General features: G+C 36.9%; 1 protein-coding gene across 1 annotated transcript in view; it reads left to right on the forward strand.

Annotated features, from left to right (window-relative positions):
* The window catches only part of LRMDA (leucine rich melanocyte differentiation associated), a 706,026-nt gene that overhangs the window by 385,505 nt on the left and 296,740 nt on the right, over positions 1 to 23,781 (forward strand). Inside the window, exon 4 of the mRNA XM_057416378.1 lies at positions 15,052 to 15,178. Within this exon, the coding sequence (XP_057272361.1) occupies positions 15,052 to 15,178 (127 nt within the window). The remainder of the gene's footprint in view (positions 1 to 15,051; positions 15,179 to 23,781) is intronic.

Genomic DNA, 23,781 nt, shown 5'->3' on the forward strand with positions numbered 1-23,781 from the left:
AGGCTGTTGGAAACCTTTTAATTAGTACTAATTACCTCAGCAGAAAACGTTGGAGGCTTGAAAGGATTTGTGTCAGCAAGTGAAAGATCAAAGATTGTGGCGCTCGCATTTTAATCTGTTGGCTATAAAAACACATAAGGGGGTGGTAATGGGGCCCATGAGAATGACAACCCAGGTGGTTGAGGCCTTAATCCCTTCTTTACTGCTAGTGCCTGAGGCCTAGTTCCAATTACATAATAAGATGATTTAATTTTTGCTTTAATTTTAACAAAAAGTTAAGTTTATTTTAGCCTTCAGTAAGGAAGAGACAAGGTTTCCAGACAAAATCGTGTCATTTTATTTCTTTCAGTGTTTTAAGTCCAAGCCTTTTTTTAGCCATTTTTTTCCTAAGTGGCTGAACTTGTTCTATAGAAGGCCATGGGGCAGCAAAGGTGCTTTGATGTGGTCTCTGGAAATGGGGAGGAGCTGGCAGTGGGTGACTCGTGGCCTCTGTTGTGGGGCTTGGAAATCTGGTAATGCCATGAATGAGCTTTCTTTCTTTTATTCATTTGTTTGGGTTTGTTTTGTTTTGTTTTGTTTGTTTTAACAAACTGCCTATTGCGTCAACAAGGGCTAGTTCATAGACATGCTTGCTGTGATACTTCATTTCTCTGTTTTCTTTCAAAACACTTTGGGTGAGTTCATATGATCATGTGTGAGGTAAATTGCATCTCTGTTTTTGTGGCTTGAGCACATTATATGCCCCTCAGAAATCTAACTGTCATCAAATTCCTCTACAGACAAAAGAGTGAGCATATGGCTTAGCCTGAAGATAAGATGTTGGATGTAGACTCCAAATGGATAAATTTATGCTCAGGAATCTCCAGTGCTTCCACACAGCCAGGCCCAGCCATTGTGTGGAAGGGGAGGTTGGTGTATCTCGAAGTAGCCTCAGGTTTACAAGTAAACTCGCGCAGTCAGGTGTTATATATACTCAGTGAAGTGGTAGGGTTTGAGTCCTTTATTAATTTGACTTGTACAAAAAGTTATATTATTTACACTCTGAGGTAAGCATGGTAAATTGCAGCCAGTTGTAGTTTTATTTTTATAGGTAATTGAACTAAAAATCTGGCAGAAGTGACAAATAATCAGTCCTCTGTTAGGTTACACCTTTAAATTTCTTATTCAGCATCTATTCAGCAACTAAAGCTCGAAATAAACTTTGAATTACATACTTTATTGAGTTTTATATTGCATTTTTACATTTGAATTATGTTCAATGTGTATATGACTTAGATAATTTTTTGACAGTGTATATAATAGCACATTCTCAGCTACTAGCCTATTCTGCTGTAATTCAACCTTAACCCTCAGGTTCTTATGGTGCTTGATTTTATTCTGATGTGGTAGAAAACAGTGTCAATTTTTAAATAATATTATTTTGAATGGAGTCTTTTGGTCTCTCAGTAGGTATTGTTTATATCGGCATTACAGTAAAACATGAAAAAGAAATCCCAGCTGTCAAAGTGCAGTGTTGCCTTCCTTTTGCTCACCTTTTCCTAATCTGTGGAATATCTGTTGTCTTTAAGTATGCTGGGGAGAAGCTAGTATTGAATCTCTTTCTTGGGCATGGAATAACAACTGAAGTGAGACCTAAGTGTTTTTCCAGGACAGTATAGGGGAATAAGACTAACTTGGTTTTTTGGGATGTCTTTTTCCTGTCAAAGCCCTCCATTATGTGTCATGGTGGGTGGCTATCTGAATGAAGCTGCTCAGGAGCACTGAAGGTACTACAGGGTTATCTGTTGCTTCAGGATATGTTAGGGATGTGTGATCCTAGGACTTTTGTATGGCTCTCTGGTGTGAAGACCATTTGAATATATATGGACACAGTGACCAACTAAGAGTGTATTGATATGTGTTTTGGTAATTGTGCATCGTCTTCCTCGTCTCTAGCCTATCAAATCCACAGTTGTGTTATCTTTTGAAGCTGAGATTTATGCCAGACCATTCTTTCCCAACTTTTTAGACCATCTTATTAATTTTATGGACTGAAAGGGAAACAAATCCAGCAGAAAAAGTTTGCTGTATATTCTCTAATCCAAGCTCTCGTATTGTAAGATAGCTACCAGCTATCTTTCCCTGCCAGTGTTGTGTATGGCTCAATTTTATATTTACTTGCTATGTAGAAATAGAGGATACTGGCAGGAGGACACAATCCATCATGTTTTGTGGTAGGCATCTTCCTTTTTCTTTTATATGCTTTTTTAATTATGAATGTTGTTGTCTACCATGTATGTTTCTAAAAGACTTGCTCACATTTCAGAGTGTGATAATCTTTGTAATTTCAGAAACTAAAATTACTCTTATTTTTGCCAAATGATTTTCACTATTAAATACTGTATGCTTCCATTGCAGAGAGAATGTGTTAATATTGCTCGTTATTTTGCATAATATGAGCAATGGGAAAAATACGCAAAATAAACCAAAATGAACATTAAAAAATAATTTTCTTTTGACCATGCATTTATTATTTACTTATGTAAACAATTTTAATGCATGTTGCACAAATTTAATTGAAATGCAAAACCCCCAGTTTGACTAAACAGATTTAATGTACAGATTATTTTAAAACATTATAGGAAATCAAAAGATAAAACACATGCTTATCTCTGAATTTGAACTCATATATATAAACCTTTGCAGGATTACCATAAGGCCCAGTAACACACAAAAAGTTGTACAAACAATTAATCCCGAGCAGTTATCATGCAACAGTGTTTGTCTAGGTGCAGTGTGTGGTAACCAATCCCAAAAGTCATGGGGTGTTTCCTTGCTTTCTGCTCTTTGCAAAGGTGATTTATGTTTAGAAGTTCCTTTCCAAACTCCATAATTGCCCTGACAGTTCCCCAGATGGACTATATCCAAGTTGGTATAAATCAGTACTCATTGCAGCCGTACCTTCTGATTCATCTTGAGTTAGATACAGGACTACTTGTTCTTTTTGTCTTGATTTAGATTTGTTACCTCTCTAGAAGCACTGTACCATGATAATTGGTACTACCTTCCCCTCAAATGCCAGGTATGCGTGAAAGTAAAATAAAGTTCTATTTAGTAATACCTAACAGAAAGCTTAACTCAGAAAGAAGACTTAACAGAAAGCTTAACAGAAACTTAACTCCTTAGTTTTAGGAGTGGAAACTTGGTCTTTGAATATACTTAGCAGGTCACCTTTCCATTTACTGAATCTGTCTTCTCTAGGATTCCTGGAATTGATTCCAGCAGGTACTGCTTTGGGTCCAGGTGTCTAAGCAATGCATCTTCTCAGTCTGCCGTCCGTTCTTATTTAGTGCTGCCAGAAACCAGAAACTTTGGTTATCATGTTTGGAAACTCTTGGAATTTCTCTATTACACATTGACTTGCCCTTTACACAACCACTTCCTTCATCTCTCTGGAAGGACAAACTGGCCAGTTACATCCTACTCTAGCTGGACTTACCCTTCTGTATGTGATTCATACCTTCCTGCTAAGTATTACACAAAACACATACATGCATTTCACAAATAATCTCTGGTATGCAGCTAGCTTTCTAGAAAGAGAGAAAACAGGGTATAATATTAACACTGATGACAGACCCAGTAACACAGTTACTTTGTTTAAACAAGCCTATGAAAAAGTGCTTTCCCCTGTTACAGCTGTTCTCATGTTGCAAGCTTCCACTTGCATAATGTACAATTCACTGGAGATTGCTCAGACTTAAGTAAAAGAGTTGTTTCTTGCTTGTGTATACTTGCATTTTAGAGTAAAGCACATCCATGGGGAAGATGTGCTGTTTAGTAGTTAGGTAGTGTCCCTGAAAGGATTCTAGTTAGTCTTATTTGGTTCTGTCATGCATAGGTCTTGTTTGTTTTTATCCTAAGTTTTATAGATCTAATAATCTGTTTACTAGCTTCAGGGGCTTAAATGCTAGTTACAGTAAGGAAATCTGTGTCTTGAATCTGTGAACAAGTTATGTAATAAGTGCTTGAGCATTAAGGATACTGATGAGCAAAATGTTTAGGAATAAAATATTAAAAGTTGTACAGTGATTAAAATAAATATTGAAGGACAACATAGAAACATGAGGGTGTAAAATATTCTTGAACAAAATTTTAAAATACCTAACACATTCAGAAGCTTTGTGTGAACAATTTTGTTGGTGTAATTGACAAAACTCTTGTTTCAGTAATCAGAAGCTGTTTCATTTTTGGAAGCTGGCCAGCAGAGGCTTGCGTATTGATTCAGTTACTCATATTTGTTTGAGAAAGTGTGCAGTTTAAGTAGATCATATCAAAATGCATTAATGCAATGAATCTCACTTCAGTACTTTATTAAATCTATTTAAATATGCATTAAAATATTTCAGAGGCATCAAACTGAGGATACCATTGAATGTTTAGAAAGAGATGAATGCAGTGGCCATTAAGTTTTAATAGTCTTTAATCTCCTGCTACCATGGCAGTAAAAATATTTTTTTTTTTTTTAGAGCAATATTCTTTATAATGCATTATTTGCTAGGAGTATTTTTTAGTCAGCAAATCCATGTAAGTAGGAACATATATTGTTTGGTTTTCCATCGTTTTAATATGTAAGTTACATACTTCTAATAATTTGTGTTCTTCCTACCTGCATTTAACAGCATTTAGAAATCTTTCTTAATATTATTGAAAGCTGAAATATCTTTTAGTCATCTTCTTTTCCCCCCTTCTCAATGAATTTCATAAGAAAACTAAAATTTGAAATGAATCTACTCAATCTTATTTTGCTGTGCAGTCCTAAAGTATTCTGATGAGCCTGGATAAGCTGATGTGGCCTTTAGGGAGAGAAGCATCAAATATAGGCAGACAGCTCCTGTGTCTGGTAACAAAGACTGAGGAGGTCAAAACTATCCCAACAGGCCTGAGCAGGTCAGTCAGAGGCAAATGTTGGAAATAAAATTTGGTGGGGAGGGGAGTAAGAGGCCTGGGTCAAGTCCTGTTCAAAAAGTCAGCTTTGTCAAAAGCTTCAGTCACATTCTTACCTACAGGCAACCTCTGCTGATCCCAACTCATTAATCGAACTGGAGAGCCGTCTTGACCCTGGCTCCTTCCCTTTGAAGTGTGGTGTCCTCTGCAGCATGAGGAAATAATTTGCTGCCTGATTCAATGAGCCATCAGTAGTGCCAGCAGACCTAATGACATGTGAGAATATTAACCTCCTACCACGAAGAGCTGTGAATCTTGAGAGGCAGTCTATAATTCACCCAGCACTCCTGAGCCTTCCCTTTCTGTCTTATTCTTGCACTCACTTTCTCACTCACAGGGAGAGAGAGAGAGAGAGAGAGGAGAGACCCTCTTGTCGTAAAACTTTATTTCCGTCAGTAGTGGGAGCCTTACTGAGCTGCTTGATAATGAGTTACTTTCCTTTTGCAGTTGGATAAAATTTATACTGAAAACTAGGCATCTGTCTTGCATATAATAATTTCTGTTTAAAATATGACACAAGCTACATAACTGACATCAAGGGGGTGGTAATCTGAATGCTTACCCAAGTAGACTATTTTATGTTTCCTTATTTATTTTTCATCATCAAAGGAAAAAAAGTAAAAACAAGAAAACATACATGCATAGCAATGATGTTCTTCTGCATGGTGTGTTTTCTAGCAGCCGTCAGTCAGGAGGATCTTTCTGCAATCCCCTTCTTCTTTCCTTTATTTTTTTCCCCCTACCTAAAGGGAAAACCAGTTCTGCCTGGCCAAGAGTGTGTTATATGCACACACAAGGGTGTGTTCTTGCCCTTTGATTCTTAACAAATAGATTGTTGGTCTAATCCTACTGCTTTAAAAGTCAGGGCTGTTTTTTCTCTTGTTGTCTCCTTTAGTATTTTCAGTCACGGATTCAGGTCCCATTGTCTGGTAAGCTTCAGAAAGGGAGCCACTGTTATGTGGCCAAATAATTGAAAGTGAAAATGGCTCTGTGTGTATATGCTACTCACTGTGAAAATGGTGGTGATTACTAGACTTTACACTGTTAATATAGCCAGATAAAGTAAAATACTGTTAGAGTTTTAAATGTCTTTGAAAAGTGCTGATTGGTGCTGCAAAAGGTCATAACTTAGAGGTTATGGATATAGATGGAGAACAGTATGCAACATAACAAATCCCAGACCAAAGGGATTATTGCTGGCAACTTGTCATTCTGTGCTAGAAAGCTTTTGGGGTTTTTTTGCTTGCATTTTCTTTTCCTATGACTGCACTGGTAAATTTCTCATATTTGGTGGAAATCCAGCTTGCAAAAGCGAATGAAATTATACCGAGTGCAAACACTTCTGGTGGTAAAAGATATTTCTCCACTGGGAGTGAGAGTATATAGTTGTGCAGCCAAAACTTTTCTGTTGGAAATCGAGCCTGAATTCTCTTGGGTTACAATTAGAGGGTTATTTTGATTCTGAAGGGTTGTTGGTAAAGCTATTGGTGTGTTGTGTGAATCAGTACAGCCTAAGATACCATGCAGAGGGGATAAAGAAGGTTAGGGAGACAAAAGGTAGTCAGCAGAAGGAAATAATAAATAAATAAATGGCAGTTATATGCTGTGTAACAAGTACTACAGTGTTTGTATTATGTGCATATGTAGATCCCTGTAATTTTAAGTTGTTCTCTAAGATATTCTTTATCATCAAGGGATTTGGTGTTATGTCCATTAACAATTCTCTGCTATCATGCTTGAGCACTCTATTAGTCATTCTCACCTCTTATGGCTGGTCACAAAGGCCAGTCCCCTTGCTTCTCTCTGCTTCATCTTTTTTATTAAGTTTATTAAAACTAGTCAGATTATACTTTCTTATGGCACAGGCTGTGCTTGGTCCATTCATTATGGTTTCTTATCTTGGCAGGCAATCTGAATTGAACGGCAGCTAGTCCATTATGCACATATGAAGCCCATCACTCCTCCAGCAATGGCCAATTCATCAAACATTTATCTTTTGCCCTCTGAGCGGTGCGTCAATTTGCTTGTCAATCCTCAGCCTTGGTTGTTGTGGAAGATGGGAGAAAAATTACTTTTCTTTTCCCACTTCTCACTGAACTCTAGTAGTCAAAATGGGTTTTACTCTACTCACTCTACAGGCTTGTTACTCCCCCATCTCTGTGCAAAAAGGGGAGGGGTCAGGTTACTATCTGAATTGCAGAATGACAGATTGATCCAAGGTACAGTAAACCTTTCATTATGGCCCTGCCTTTGCACTTGAATTTGTTCATATTTCCATTATAATACTGTTTTTTAGAGGGTTTATAAATATGCTCTCAACTTTGCACATGTAGCTGAGTGAAGCTTGTAAGAATAAATACATTATAGGGGTTTAGTTTTGTGGTTCTTTTCCTTTTTTTTTTTTTTCTTTTTTTTTTTTTTTTACCAGGTAGGTTATATTTTGTAAACCCTGGCTGCTGCTTTTGCTATTTCTCATCAGTAATATTTTCAATTCTTTCAAGTTCAGGAAATGGCAGTGTGTGCATTTTTTTCAGTTATGCCATATATTTTATTAGGACTGAATTCTGTGTTAAGGTTGGGGAAAAAGCAAAATGAAGCAAGGGACACATCAAAGTTTTTCTCTTAACTCCTCTAACCTTATTATTATTCACTGAACGCTTTCAAGAAATTATAGCAGAAAGATGTTTAAGTCCATACTTAGGAATATTACTCAAGTGCTGCTTCCATTGAACTGCAGGGACTTCCTAGTGATGTTTTTTCCAGAATGCTCTTTGGTAAAATACGCATGCATACAGCTACTTAATCTCTGCTTGGTAATCTTTAGTTGTGTTTTGCAAACTGTATTTTGTTATATGATACTTGTTCAGTCAGTAGATGACGAACACATTTTCTGTTTCATTTTATATTATTTTAAAATATTTTATGTGGCTTATGTGAAAACTGCTTTGCCACAGGCTGTAGTATTACACTGATTGCCATTTTATTTAAATTTACACAAAATTGTAACAGTAATATCATAAAATCTTGGCATGTTTTATCCTAAAGATATAATATAAAAATTTCCCCAAAAAAAGAAGCCTAACATTGAAGGATAAAGCTTGAGCTATATTAGTGGGATATGCAATTGAGTAGAGCTGTATTAGATACACATAGTGAAATCTGAGACTTTAAGAGGTTCATTAGAAGAGAAATTGAACCCCACCCCAGTTAGTCTGGTTGCTTCATGGCAGAGTTAGGCCAGGAAAATAAATAATCTTTTTTTAATTTTATTATTCTTTTTTTTTTTTTAATTTTTCTTTTTCTTTTTTGACCTTAAGTCTTGGTATGAGAAAACGGTGGTTAAACAACTGAATGGTTGACTCTGATGTTTTTGTGAGCTCCTGAAAACTGTGATTAGGATTTGTAGTTTATTTCACCAGGTAAATAATACACATGTGTGTGGCACAGCTGTAACAGTTTATTTTATATTTATGCTACAGTTTCTTCTAATTTCATTGCCTAGACTTTGGATAAATAGGCTACATTCATCCATCTCAAATGTATATACCTCACTGAGCATCACCTGAAGGTCTGAGTCACCTTCTGTAGTTGCCCATTGTTCGTTGCTGGCTGGTAAGGAGTTATGAGTAAACTGGGCTTCTACAATGGATGACATCAATCTGTGTTGTTGCTTTTCAGATAATTCTATCATTTGAGGAGCTGATGCTTAATAACAAAACCACTCAAGAAATCCTGCATTTCTGTTTTATAATTGGTAGGAAAGGGTTTGAAATGTTGTAAATTTAACATTTAGAATTTAGAAGGCCTCCAAGGTGTCTTTATTTACCTGTTTATTGATTCTACTTTTGTTTGTGTTTTCTTTGAGGTTTGGGGGTGGGTGGTGACTTGTTAAGGATTGGGTGATCTGGGCTAATTTTTTCTTTTTTAAGTAATGGAATTTGCTGCATGAAAGTCAGAGCAAGGCTATAAAGAACAGATGAAGATTTATGAATCCCCACCATTTTGATGTGCTTGCATAGCTGTTAATTATGTTAGTTTGATAGGTGTACAAGATATTTTCATGTGAATCTTTTCAGGTAATAAGGTGTCCTACATAGGCTTGCATGCTTTCAGTATATAAGAAAGGGGGAAAAAGAAGTGATGGGTATTAATTTTATTGTCCGTCTGAAAGTCAAGTATGACCTTTATATGAAAAGACTCAGAAACTAATTGTAGATCTAGTTCATAACACAGCTTTAATCTTTTCTTTCAGGGATCTTTTCTTCCCACGTTTTTATTGTTTATTGAAGATCATATTTAATGATTCTGCTCAGTTGTTTCTTTTCATTTTCTCTTTTGCTTATCTTATTCACAAACTTGCCTTAAGTTTTATTGAAAGAGCTGCTTCCAGATATTTTCTGTGTAACAAGAGAAAGCTGGAAACAGATTGACTGGAAGTGATGCAAAATGCTACCTCTATATAACCTGTAAAATACTAAGGTTCCCTCTGATGTTAAACAAAACAAAGTATTTAATGTTTTGGAAACATTAGTAAGTTTGCTCTCAATTGAACAAATTTTCATGATTTCTGTTTTGTGACTTGTCTGGTGTAACTTGGGGCCTGGCTCACACTAGAAATTTTGGTAGTTCTATATTTTCACTTTAGATACTCAATTCTGTTTTCTTTTTGGATGTATGCAGAAAAATGGGTATAAACATTGAATAGACTTCAGAAAAGAACAGCTGTTATGCTTGAGTACTGTAGAGGTCATTTTTTTTTTTATGCTTTACTTGCTGTTTATCTGACATTACTATCTCTGTGTGAAGGAAATACACAAACCTTAAATTTGCAGAGGTTTTATGATTTTAAGAGTGAGAGCATTTTGGTGTTAGTGATTTTTTTTTTTTTTTTGGGGGGGGGTTGTTCTGTGTTTTCTTTTTATTTTTTATTTTTCTGGAATTGGAATGAATTCTAGCCACTGTATTTTCTTTAAAATGGTTTGTTTATTTTTTGGTATTCAGAAGTGAGAGCTGTGTTTGGAGCAGAACCCCTGAAAGCAGGTTTGGGAGTAGAATTCTTACAAAAGTGTTAGCCGAAGGGTGTTTGCACAGAAGATTCACCAAACACCTTCCACCAGCAGAACAGACTTGGAACTGGCTTGGATTTTTCTCCTTATCTGTATGCTATATTTCAGATTCAATAGAATTTAAAATTGAACAGGAATCAAAGCAAGTAAACCCGAAATAATGTTTTGCATTGCCAGGGAATTCTGCAAAATCTAAACTTACACATGTGTCTGTCTTATGCTTTTTTATATATATATATATATATATATATATATAGCATTTATCTATTGCTCTTGGTTTTGTTTTGGTGAGGTTAAGTCAAAGGACTAGAAGTCAGAAGCTCTGGGTTTTATTTCTTGTCTCAGAAAATTGCTGGAGGTCACCTTTTGGTAGTCACTTAACCTCTTTCTGCTTTACTGCAAAATGAAATTTTAAGCTCAGCAGGTTTTTGAAGAGTAATTCATTAATTTAAAAAAAAAAACAACAAAATGCTTTGTGCTACTTGGCTGGCAGGTGCTGGAGAAATAGAAATTCGTTTCTATGCTTTAAATACTGAAATTATCTAGTACTGGGGTTCTCGTGTTGATTCTGCTCTCCTGTAAACTGTTAAAACATAAAATACAAGAAAAAAGGTATTTTAAAAAGCTCTTGTTTTGTAACAGCTCTGTCTTTAACTTCTGGTAATGGCTATCTCTTGTCAACAGAGTGCAAATCAATTTCAAGGCTAAAGCCAAACTCTCTCATTTACATATTGTTAACTACTCTCTCTTTTCCTGTTAAACAGGAGGAAAAAGTCATTAGATACGAGGCAGCTGTCATATTAAAGGAGGGGTGGGGTAAAATGTGAAGAACATTTCTTTTTCAGCATATACTTCTGAACAGCTTGTTCTTCCCAAGGACAGTTGCAGAGTACTGAGGTTTGTCCATTACTTGAGAGGCTTCTGCTTTTTTTCATTTATAAAATGTGTTTTCATTGTCAAATATTACCAAAATGAAGAGCTGTGCTTTACTTTCATTGTAACTAAATCCCCGTCAGGCCACAGGGACCATATGAAATAGTGTAGCTGACAATTGCCATGCATACACGTAGAGAAAAAAATCTCTGCCATGACATTCCTTTATGATTAAAACTTTGTTACAAACCATGAATGAATTATGGAAGAGAAAGCTGGAAGAAATCACACTGATTAGCCGAAGGACTTGGACAAAATGACATTTCTGAAACCTTCATATTCAAAAGGATTATTTACTGTCTGCTTACAGAACATCTTAAGTCTTTTTGCAGAGGGGAGTCAGTTTCCTGTTTAACACTGTTTTTGTAAGCTAATGAGGGCAAAGCATGAGCCATAGGCAATGGTGCTGTGATATTAGCTGTGACAGGGAGCTTGATCATAATTATCTTAACGAGGATAGGGTTAATTACAGTGGAAACGTAAAAGTTTTTTCTGTTTGAATGAGGCGGCTCTGAATACGTTGTGATGTTTTGTCGGTTTGATGTGACTTTGGAAATTGCGATGGAAATCTCTTGGCAGCACTTGTTCTCCTCTGGGAGCAGAGTGTGAGGCCTGCAATGAGGTAACTGAGATGGTACCTGTGGGTGAGATAATGGGCAGCTTTCATGTCATTAGAGCAGGGAAAAGCAACCTGCAGTACACCTTAGTCATGTTTATTAGCCTTTTGAAACTTGGGAAAACAGCTACTTGCCACTGCCCCTTCAGTGCTGGTTGTACTATGATGGTAACATTGTGTGTTTGTTTTAATATACCAATACGAGGAGACATTTTTTTCTTCTGTGAACTATGAGAAAACAGTTCACAGAAAACAGTTTTAAACTCGTTATTTTTCTTGGGGAATTTCCCTCTTTATACTTGTCTCTGAGTGTGTTTGTGTGCTTCTTGTTCTGCTGTGTATGTATATGCACTCCTTTTTTGTAATGGAAATACATGGAGTGCATTAATATAACTCACCCTCATTAAAAATAAAAATGCCATTATTTTGTACTGATTTCTACCTTGGCTTCTCAAAAATGCTTTCTATGTACTAGCTCATGATTGCAATCCTTTCTAATCCCCCATCTGCAGATGGGAAATTGAGGCACATAGAAGTTGTGGGATTTGCTGAAGTTTGTACCACAAAACCTATTGTGTGCATTGCACTTAACTTTTAAATTGTGAAGTACAGCTGCTGGCTAATATTTCCTTATATATTATTATGGTAGAAATCGTTGCCTTGAATTTAGTAGCTAGTGTCACGGAATGATAGCAAATGCATTTTTTCCCTTTTTGTTTCTTTACCAACAGTCTTAGTAATTTTGTTTTGGTGCTAGTTTTTTTTTCTTTTGTCTAAGATGAAAAAAATGAGAATTCTGTGAATAACAAAATAACATATGGATGTAAAATTACGTTAATGGCTACACCCTCTCTCTGTACGGTGGCAGCCCCTCCCATTTCCCAGGACTCTGAATTTATGTGATTAAATCACCAAGTGCACACTACTCTGATGACATGAAAACAACAATTAATAAGCAACCCCCTGTGTAACAGGGCTCCTTTTTAAGTGAGCAGCTAATAACATTACATGGCAAAAATTATCAAAACCAGACAGGTGTAAGGAGATTTGCGCACAATTTTCTCTGCCTATCTATAAAATTAGTACTCTTGTGTTCAGCCCAGGCTTGTGAAAGGAAGGCTGTTTCAATAGGCAACTCCCTCTAGTGTTCCAAGGCCTTTTGTCCCACTTCATGGCTTGTCATTTTGTTTTATGCCTCCCCTGCAGCAGTTTTGGATGTGTGCTTTCTTCTCCTTGCCAGTTGCCAACCATTTGCAGATTCTCATGATAAGAGTATTATATTTGCATAACATAACTCAGGAACAATGTGTATTTTGATGCTGACACTGACCAGAGCCCAAGCAATGTTTTTTCACAAAGGACCTATTAACATCCCATAAGGCTCTGTGGTGTTGACAAGGAGGTGGCCTTCTCTGAACTCCTTTGGCAAAGTCAAAGTCTTGCATTGAAATGTGAGGTTTGGAAATAATCCACTATTTATATAATAAAAGAGTATTTAAGGGGAATTTGCTAAACTAGGTTTGTAAAATAAACTGAAGTGAAAACTCATAACAGCTTGATAAACTCACTGCTACTTCCTCTGGGTTATTTTGCCTTTTAAAGGTACTTAGGGGAAAGCACTGTCTGAAATGTTAGCTGATCTCTTTTCTGATCTTGACTTTGGCAAAACCATGTCAGTTGTGACCCTTTGCTGAAATAGCTTCATGCAGTGCTCTACACAGCTCTTAACCATGTACAGTTTATATAGGTTGAACCGAGGTCTTATAAAACAGCTTGTTAAAGGCAAATGCAAAAAGTGTGACTGTTACTGTGGTGGTTGTTTCAGTATAATGTTTGAAATTGACTCTTTTGTTCTTTCAGCTTCAGAAATTGCAGTGTCAATTCATTGTAATTATATAGATATGGCATAGGGTGTAGGCATGGCAAATTTTCTTCAGGTCTGGCTGCCCAGCATCAAAATGGCATTAGTAACAGTTGTACCTCCCTTTCAGAATGCCAGGTCAATAGACCGGGAGTGCTTTGAAGCTTGGACTGAAATACACTGTTTCAGTGTTGTGCAAATGTTACTTGAATATTCATAGTTTAGTGTACAGTACCCAGTGTAAAGGTCATGTACTTGATTACTTTTGGTTGTTTGACCCCTGTAACTGTGATTTATAAGTAGTCAGTAAGTTGTATCTACAAAAGCAGCATCTTGTTTTTTGTTGGGCAGATGAATGTTAAATTCTCTAATTTGAAAACCATATACTTTCTATAATATTTGTATTTTTCTCCAGTAAGAGTGCCTGTAGGACTCTCTAACAGAGACTTTGGTTGGATTTTGATCTTTGCCGAAATGGGGGGGATCACCCCTGTATAAATGTCATTCGAATCTGAATAAATAGTATAGACTGCATCTCCCTTATTCATCACATTTTATGAAACAGCCAGGAGATACAGTGATGATCTTCCCACTGGTAGGCATAGTAGATCAACTGTCAAGTCATGCAATCTCAGCATATCTTTAGGTGTCTGGTAGGTGAATGAGCTGTGAATGCATGTCTGTGCGTATGCTCAGTATACCATGTGTCTTAGTTGATAAATGTGTGGGGTTGTTTTCTTTTTTTCCTGTTAGAATTTGCAGGCATTAAGAATTGAGTTTGGAATAGATGCCTTAACAAGGTACCAAAGTGTTCTTTTTATTTTTAACCTGTACTTTGCTATCAGAGGAATGAATACCTCCAGGACCTTGTTTATTTACAAGCCATCATCTGCACTTCCATGTTGTGAAATGCTCCTTTTTAAATCCACTCTCTGCAGTTTGACCTGTGGCTTGTCAGTATGTTCTGAAAAGAAAGCAAATGCCTTTTCTGTCTGGAGTAATTCTGCATTTTGTTTGTAGAGAACATTTTATTTTGTTTGCAGGGACTCAAGAAGCAAATTAAGTGGTTAATAAAAAGGAAAATAAAAAAATTCTTTCTCCATTTCCTATTATTGCATGTAAGGTAACTGCTAAGAAATGATACTTGAAGTTGTATTTATTATTGTTAGCGGGGTATGATATTTCTTGGCAGAAATGATGGATGACAACTTAAATTTGTGTCCAGGGAATGAAGGTGAACTGTGACAGAGTTATTTATCTTGGGAATGGAGGTTAGGGTCAGGCGAGGCTGGGTGCCTCAAGGCACAAGACATTGACAAATTCATCCTGCAAGCCCCATATCTGAAGCCTTTTGTTTTGGATCCTGGCTACTCACTAAGTGACCCCCATCCTTCATCCTGCCAGTATGTGAAGGATGTGTTGCAGTGCCAGCACTCCCCTTGCCACTAATGCTTGTCATTCACCCTTCTGACAGGCCCAAACCAAAACTGTTCCCACTCCTGAAAGGGAAGGTTAAAATATTTATTTCAGCTCATAATGGCCTCCCTGATTTAGTGGAGTATCATTTTTCCTGTTGCCTCTGTCGTTTGCAGGTCACTAGAAGGACTGAAAACATTCAGTTACTTGGAAGAGCTGATCTTGGACAACAATCTACTCGGAAATGACCTTCTGTTACCCAAGTTACCCCACCTCCATACCTTAACGCTCAACAAGAACCAAATATCCTTTCAAAGAAGTACCTGCAAAATGTCAAATGAGTTTTATGTGTCAGCCAAATTAAAGCATGTGAAATATAGTTCATGTGCAGACAAAGCATTCTCTCGTTTGGCACCTGGAATACTTCACAGTAATTTATTATAGGTCATTCATAAATGAAATGCACCATTATATCTTCCTGTTGCTCCATTTTAGTGAGAGATCTAAGTTATGGCTCTGAAGAAATCTTTCTAATAGATAAAATAGAGAAAGAAAATAATGTCAGCGCTACCAGTGTGCTGCAGTTCCTGTTTGCTTGGGGTTCTGTTGCAGGCTGACCTCTAGTGGAATAGAGAGTGCAGTGAAACGCTACTAAGTTCTTATACTTTAAACAGCTCTTAAAACGTTAAAGTAAAATAAAATAATAATAAAAACCCCACAAACAACAAGAAACGTATACCTTTCTCTATTTTAATGAAGGTGGTAATATACACGATTTGATAGCTGCTGTGCAACCTCAGCTGTAAAAGCAAGTCACTGTGTTCTTGGTGTTCCAACTTTGTATAAATTCCTATAAAATGCTGTCCAAATCAAGGTCTTGATACAATATAGTATTTAGATAGGTGGTTAAGGCCATTCGTAAACAGTCAGTCACTTCTTCCTATGCCCAAAGTTATTGCCTGCTTAAGTTTATTCAGAATAAATATTTCAGTATTTGTGTAAGTACTCTGCTGAGTCAGAGCCCCTAGTCTGTAGGCTTATAGATAATGGTCTCTAAAAACTAATTATCTGCAAGGGCTGGGCATGGAATTGATTATTAAATGATTTCCCATACTTTGACCCTTCTGGAGATTTGTGTAATACATGGTTTTACAAAAGTGAAAGGCGATCAAATTGTTGCCAAAAGGCCAAATGAGGCCTGCAGAGTCTTACAGCACAGACCATGAAAGACTTTTCCTTGTAATTGCAGCGTAAGGACAAGGCTGCTCAACTGCAGGCTTTTATTACAGACAATGTAAACAGAGAGCAATTTACCTCCTACTAGAGCAGAATCCTCCTACTGAGGAGAATAAAAATAACTGCAGATTCTGTGATTTCTGCACTTATTTTTTGACTCTATAAATAAATAGAAATCAGCAGAGTAACTTTTATTCTCGGCGCCCTGGAAATTTGCCAAGAGTGTCTCTTAAGCAGTAATGATCATAATTGTACTAGGTATTTGGCTAGATTTCTGGTTAATGCCAGGTTTCTGTGAGTTGGATTCCAGTAACTGCTTTTATTGTTTATTTTATTGTTTTCTGCCATGGTAAAATCTGAACTGATAAAGAATGTAAAGGAACATTTTTGCTGATCCTATGTGTGGTGGTATATCTGCTGTGTCATATCTCTTCCTACGAAGTATGAAATGTAAATTTGGCCATAGACCCAAGAACATATGAGTATATTTGTTGTTTGAGGGGGTATCAAGGACGAGCTTTGCATTTGTGAAAAGCAGGCAGGTGTATTCAATAAGAACTTGGTGAACAAAATCAGAGGGAAAAAATTATCCTGTTAGTAGTATTCTTTAAAGAATTCCTGCTGGTATCACAGACATACTTAAAATACTGTTGTCAAGTGAGTAAGCTCTCAAAGGCAATGATAACTTGATAAGAAGGATTTGATCTATTCTGGGATTTTATTTTTTTTTTTTAATTCAATCTTGAAACTATGAAGTTAGAGCTTTGAGGTTATTGAGCTATCCAGGTTCTAGAAATAATGTATGCATTTTGTAGTGTGCTGACAATAATTTAATAGGGGAGTTACAGAAATGCTTGTAAAACACCTAATGTATACAAACTGACCAGAGAAATAAAAATAACCGTTGTCCATCATTAACATTTTGAGCCCTAGGGAGGATCTCTTGTAGGAAAGATACAGTAGTCTTCAGAAGCATGGAGACCTTCCAGATTCCTGTTTTCATTGTGTATACCTGTTTGAAAAAGGTCTCTTCTGAACTTGAACCACTTCTGTTAATGAATGCTTTCTCTATAGAATTCTTTGAAAGATGTTCAAAAAAAAAAAGTACATTTAATAGAATAATGAAATCACAGATTGCACTACAGGAAGGACACAGGGGAGCATAGAATACTCATCTGAAACAAAACTTCAACTGGTGGAATATTACCATGTATACATAAATGTCTACATTATATAAAGATATGGACAGAGAGATATGAAAACAAACAAAAAGGCAAACTGACCCCTGTGAAAACTGGAATGACATGTAAACTTTAAAACTCATATGAGTATTGCTTATTATTATGGTGCTCTTTTCTATTTCTCATTTTAGTTTGGCTTAATCTTGATCCAGATCCTGCTTTGATAGCTTTGATATGTGGTTCACTTATTGTGTGGCATTGTATGTGTAATAACATTTGGTCCCTCCTGACATAATGTCTGGATACACTCTGCAAATGTGAAAGCTTATCTCTAAATCAAGTAAATACTTAGAACAATCGTCTGATATTTTTTTCTTCAAATACTCGTTTGAGTATTTCAGTTACAGTTAGGCCACTACCATTTTTCTACTAGAAGTGGAAGCAGCAAATTTAAATATTACTATTTTAAATACAGTTTCCTAGTGTTATACCTCAGCTTTTCTGTGATGTGTAACCTGTTGACAGTATTTTAAAATGCAACCCATATAACTGCAATACAGAAAGGATTGTTATCCATATTGTGCAGTATTGGATTACATTTCTCTAACATGTTTTTTTTCACTTGTGCTCTATGTTTCTACAAAAGTCTGATTTACTTTTGGAAAACACATCACCTTAGTTCCTCTATCAGACACAATGGGTGGCAGAAAGCAGTACAGACACACTGGAAAGAAGGGATATTATCCAGAGGGACCTTGACAGGCTTGAGAGGTGGGTCTGTGCAAACCTCATGAAGTTCAACAAGGCCAAGTGCAAGGTCCTGCACCTGGGTCAGGGAAATCCCAAACACAAATAGAGGCTGGGCAGAGACTGGATTGAGAGCAGTCTTGCCAACAAAGTTTTGGGGGTGTTGGTAGACAAGAAGCTTGACATAAGCTGGCAGTGTGTGCTTGCAGCCCAGAAACCAGCCATATGCTGGGCTGCATCAAAAGGACAGTGACCAGCAGGTTGAGGGATTTTCCCCCTGTACTCCCTTCTGGCGGGACCCCACCTGTGGTTCTGCATCCAGCTCTGGGGCCCCCAACACAACAGGGACATGGAACTGTTGGAACAAGTCCACAGGATGGCCACAAAGATGCTCAGAGGGCTGGAGCACCTCTCCTATGAAGACAGGCTTAGGGAGATGGGGTTGTTAGCCTGCAGAAGAGAAGGCTGCGTGGAGACCTTATAGCAGGCTTCCAGTATCTAAAGGGGACCTAAAAAATAGGGAGAGGGACTTTTTACAAGAGCATGTAGTGACAGGACAAGGGGAATTGGCTTTAAGCTGACAGATGGCAAATTTAGATTAGATATTAGGAAGAAGTTATTTACTGTGAGGGTGGTGATGCAGTGGAACAGGTTGCCCAGAGAAGTTGTGGATGCCTCATCCCTGACATTGTTCAAGGCCAGGTTGGGTGGGGCTTTGAGCAACCTGTTCTAGTGGAAGGTATCCCTGCCCATGGCAGGGGGGTTGGGACTACCCGATGTTTAAGGTCCTTTACAACCCAAACCATTCTATGATTCTGTGATAAGATGGGTGGTAGATAGGAAGTTGGTTTTGGAAGAGCACACATCACTACACTCACCTATGCTTGTAGTGGTAAGCCTTCTCCTTTTTACTGTGTTGACTAGATACTAAGAATCAGTCACAGAACTTCTAAATAGATTTATTCCTCTGTGTGTGTTACATCAGTGTGAAGTTTCATGACTTTTCACTGTGCTTGCCATGGCTGGCGTTACAGTTGGACTATACAGTGTAGGCATTTCAATTTCCTTTACACTTCAGTCTTTTTTAGTGTTTGGTAAAACTACTCAAAAGGGTAGCAGTTATAATTTGTCAACTATATATACACGTATGCTGAAAATTAGATGGTGTTCACTGCCTCACTGCAAAGTAGACAAGTCTGATAATGCATGAGATCTGTGATTCTCTGAAGTAAAAGCCCTATTACTTTACTTAGTCCAGTGAGTTGGTCATCCATTAAACATACATTCTATATACTTCTGAAGAATTGATACCAAAATTAGTTTACAATAAAAGTGTTGAATGTAGATGTAGAATTGAGGTATTGAATCTAGGTCTAGGTTTTGAATGCTTTAGAAGAAACCCAAAATTACTTAGAGCTCGGCAGAATGCCCTTAGTGGTATATATGTTACTTATGGCAAGATAAGTTATCAGTATGGTTCAGATCTAAGGATTATATGTTCTTGAGCCTTTGAAAACCACATGGATAGAGTACCTTAACTGAAGAATGTACCAATAAGTATTTGTGGTATAATCTGTCTTCACAGAAGTCTCATCATAATGCCTAACAGTTACAGCTTTATTTAACCCCCAGACTGTAGACTGTAACTTATTTTGCCTTTGTGCTGGTTCATACATTGTCCTGAAGTGCTTGAAGGCCTAGAAGGCCCAGTCTGACCAGAATCTCACTAGGTTAAGTGCTGAAGACATCATGTTTAGGTTGAATGGGTAAGTTCAAGACATAAATTGTTTGCTATTATGTACAATTCCCTATCTCCACTAAATGAAGATGTAAGCTGAAATGGTTGCTGTTATACACACACACACACACACAGAGCAGTCTTTTTGTATATATGTCTGAGCTCTCTGTGCCGTAGTTGTGGATTTGACTAAATCTGACTGTTGCTTGTTGGACAACTGCAGGACCTGATGAGCCAAAAATCTTTCTTCTAGAATAAAATGTACTTGAAGTAAAAATTAAGTAATGTAAATGTCTAATGCCAAATGCCAAACATCTGTGGAAGAGGGAGGTAATTTTCAGTCCAGGTGGTTCCTTATCCTGTTCTACAGCAGTGCTCAGACTGGTTGAACTCCATATGTCAGAACTTTAAAAAAAATTGTGAGCAGCTGCTTTATTCTTGATCATTTCTGTGCTGCTTTGGGAACCTTAAGCAATATTTGGACAGAATAGTGTTAAAAAAAAGGGTAAAAATCCAAACAAAAACAAACCTTGAAAAAAAGGGACATATGGTTTCAGGATGGAAGTCTCTAGTCAACCAGAAATATAATTTGATTACAGGAATAGAAATATATCTCCTTTTTCTCACATTTGTGTACCTAACAGTGTTGAAACCTGGTCTTCAAACCTGAAGCTTTGGAAGCATGGGCTTTCTGAAATACCCCTAAATGTGCTGGCAACTCTGGCTACACACAGGAAACTAATGCTGCTCCAGTAGGCAGAATGTGATTTTTTTCCCCAACTATTCAGCCTGCAGGAATCTCTCCATGAGATATATGGACTTAGTTAATTGCAACCTGTGCTGCACCTTTTCTTTCTTGAGTAAAATGGTTTTTAAAATAAGTGAACAAGTCCTTATCTCAAGGCCTTATCTCCCTACCAGAAAGGTTTCAGGCCAGAACGTGGCATACAAGTGACTGTGCATGACATCCTATTGCACATAGAGAAGGGGAAAATGTATACTTGCATACTGCAAGCTATTTCTGTGGGTATCCAACCTTGAAGACCTAGCACATTCTAATGGAAAAGCGTTCAGGTGGCAAAGATCTTTTCACACTGCATTCGGATGAGAATTGGTAACTTCTGCTTCAAGGCTATTTTGCCTGTGGACTAGCTTGTGATTGCTACATCATGTTTGTGATAAATTTAATTGAAGCAAATGTTTCAAATGGTAATAAATACCCTGTTCATTTATGACTCTGGTAGAAGTGCTGTCCAGCTGTTTTAATGTTAGATTGATTGCAGCACTTGCATGACAGATGGTTAGTTGGCAGAAGACTTTTGAATGACAGTTTAGGGTCTTTCTATGCAGTGGTCTGTAATTCTGTGTGATATTTCTGATATTCTCTTTATATTAAAAAAAATATTTTGAATGTGAAATTGATTGCTCTTTGCTTCCAAGAACTTCCAAAAGCAGTAATCATAGAAGGTCATTAACACAAAAAGCTCTCCTGTGACTCTTTTGGGGAAGTGGGATGGCTAAAAATTTGAAAAGACTATGTAGAATTTTTTGAAAGAAAATGGTGGAGCAACTTGGAAAGCACTGAGAGAGAACAAGAGTGGTTACTTTTCTCATAAAGTTAATGCATTTGATTGTGTGACTAGTAAAAATTGCTGACAGAGAAAAAGGTTACAGAAAGAAATCCCAGATTCTCTCGCATACTTCATACTATATAAAAAAAAAAAAGAGTGGTGAGATAGTAAATATGTATAGATTTGTTTGGACAGTTATAGGTTAGCATAGCCTTTCTGTAGAGTTGCATAAAATAATTTCATTTGAAAACTGTTATCAAAGGTTATGTTTCTGCATAGGTTTGACCAACAGTTGCCCCTGAGCATCAACCATGCATATAGTTATGCCAAGAATACCAATAAGCGAGGAAGCTGTATGGCATTTTGGCATGACCAGCATTAGTCCTCAGTAGTTAAAGCAGCTGGGCCCTTATATTAATCTATATAAAGGATTCATGCAGCATCTGCACCTTGGATATGTCCTGGAGGGACTATTGAAAGGACACAGTTAAAGAGTCTCTTGAGAATACAGAGGTCTGGAATAGCGGAACATGTAAGACATCATCCAGTATTTTCTGTGTACATTCTGTGTGTATTTTCTAATGTGCACAGCTTCTTAAAAGTGTAACAGAATGGTCATTTTATTGTGCTAACTGTTACAAGACACAGGTCAACATCAAAATATCTGTCTCTGCTTGTGAGGTTCTTCTAAAATTTACTAAGCAAAGTAACATTATACTATCCACTTGAAGTTTACACCTTTGACATTGTTCAAACGTAATATTCTCTAGGGACAATGTAACTTTTAAATCACAGCAATCCTTCCTCGGTAGTAGTCTGGAATACTGTGGAACTAATCCTTGAAGGGTTTGTAATGAACAACAGTCCTGCTAGCACTAGAAATTTAATGCAGGCTGCAGGATTTTCTGCAAAACAAATAAACAAAAATATTATGGTCTTGCTTAGCCAGAGAAGAGAGGTACATAATTTGCTTTGGATTTTGCTTATTCTTTTTGTATTCTGGAGAACCTCAGAAACTATAGTATTGGGTACCAGATAATGAGTGAAAATAGACAAGACAGAAGATTCTTATTTGTAGGATATTTTTGATTACGTAAAACTATATTGCACTGCAGCTTAACTGGACCTACCATAGTACTACATTTTCTAAATAATTATATTGCTAATGTCTTAATATTGCTGGTAGCATTTGTTTTTCTGAACAGAAAATATGGTGACATGGTTGTGTGTGCGTGTGCATATGTATGCTGTCAACAGTCTACTGTAAATATGCACGTGCAGTGTACGTAAGTGTAACATAATGATGAGACATAAAAAAGTTAATCTGAGTGTTTCCCAAATTTGAAACTAGGAATAGTGCCGAAAATCAGTATAGTCTTTTGATGAGACAGAATTTTAAAGTATGTCTAGTATGTTTCTGTGAACTATTCATGGAGGCCAGGTTGTGTTTTTGGAGGGGCCATTGTTCTGTATAATTGCTGAGAAGGAATGATTTAGCTAAAGAGCTAAAGGGTTTAAAAGTTTTGTTACAAGTTTTTATTTTAGTCAATACCTGTTAAAGAGGCATCGATAGATTGGTAGTGATGACACTGTTGAATTAAGAGGTGGAATTACTACACTAAGGTAATTTAATTGTCATCACAGTGACACATTCAACCAGTTTTCAAACAACAGACCTTAGTGTAGTCTTTGCATCACTGTTACCTATTCACCTGGTGAAATGGTGACTTTAGAAAGACCAGTTCAGGGCTGTTGTCAAAGAAATTTAAATAAATAAAATTTAACTAGCACTGTCCATGCATTTAATTGTGGTTTTCCTATTTGGAGGAAATGGAACTGAAATTGATCTTAGAAATGGCACAGCAGGATTTTGCAACTCTTTGGGTCTGACTGCACCAATATAGCACTCCTTACGCTGCCACAATAAACCATAAAAAGGAAGCTGGCAGGAAAGTTTCAGACTTGCTTATGATTTTCTCCTTCTGTATTTTTCCAGCACTGTATTAAAAAGCCTTTACACTTTTGATGGCATCATATAGTTACAGTATTGTGATTAAAATAAATATATGACATGCTAATTAACAGTACACCAGAATTGCATCATGTCTTATGACTCATCTCTGAGAAACAATCATGAGAATTTGAATGGGATATAATTTTTTTTTTCCTATGTGCTTTGTAAAGAATAACTGTGATGGCAGGTAGATGGGGTTTCTTGGAATAATAATCTGTACCTTGCTTTATTTTTTTTTTTTTTTTGTTAAGAGGTACAAGAAAAAATAGTTTACATCATAGAATCATAGAGTAGTTTGGGTTGGTAGTTCTAGTACCTGCCACGGGTAGGGATACCTTCCATTAGAACAGGTTGCTCAAAGCCACATCCAGCCTGGCCTTGAACACTGCCAGGAATCTGGGGCATCCGCAGTTTCTCTG

Source organism: Pezoporus wallicus, unplaced genomic scaffold (assembly GCF_028554395.1).
Source record: "Pezoporus wallicus isolate ANWC-B61680 ecotype Strahan unplaced genomic scaffold, APGP_CSIRO_Pwel_v1 contig_2012, whole genome shotgun sequence".
Taxonomy (NCBI): domain Eukaryota; kingdom Metazoa; phylum Chordata; class Aves; order Psittaciformes; family Psittacidae; genus Pezoporus; species Pezoporus wallicus.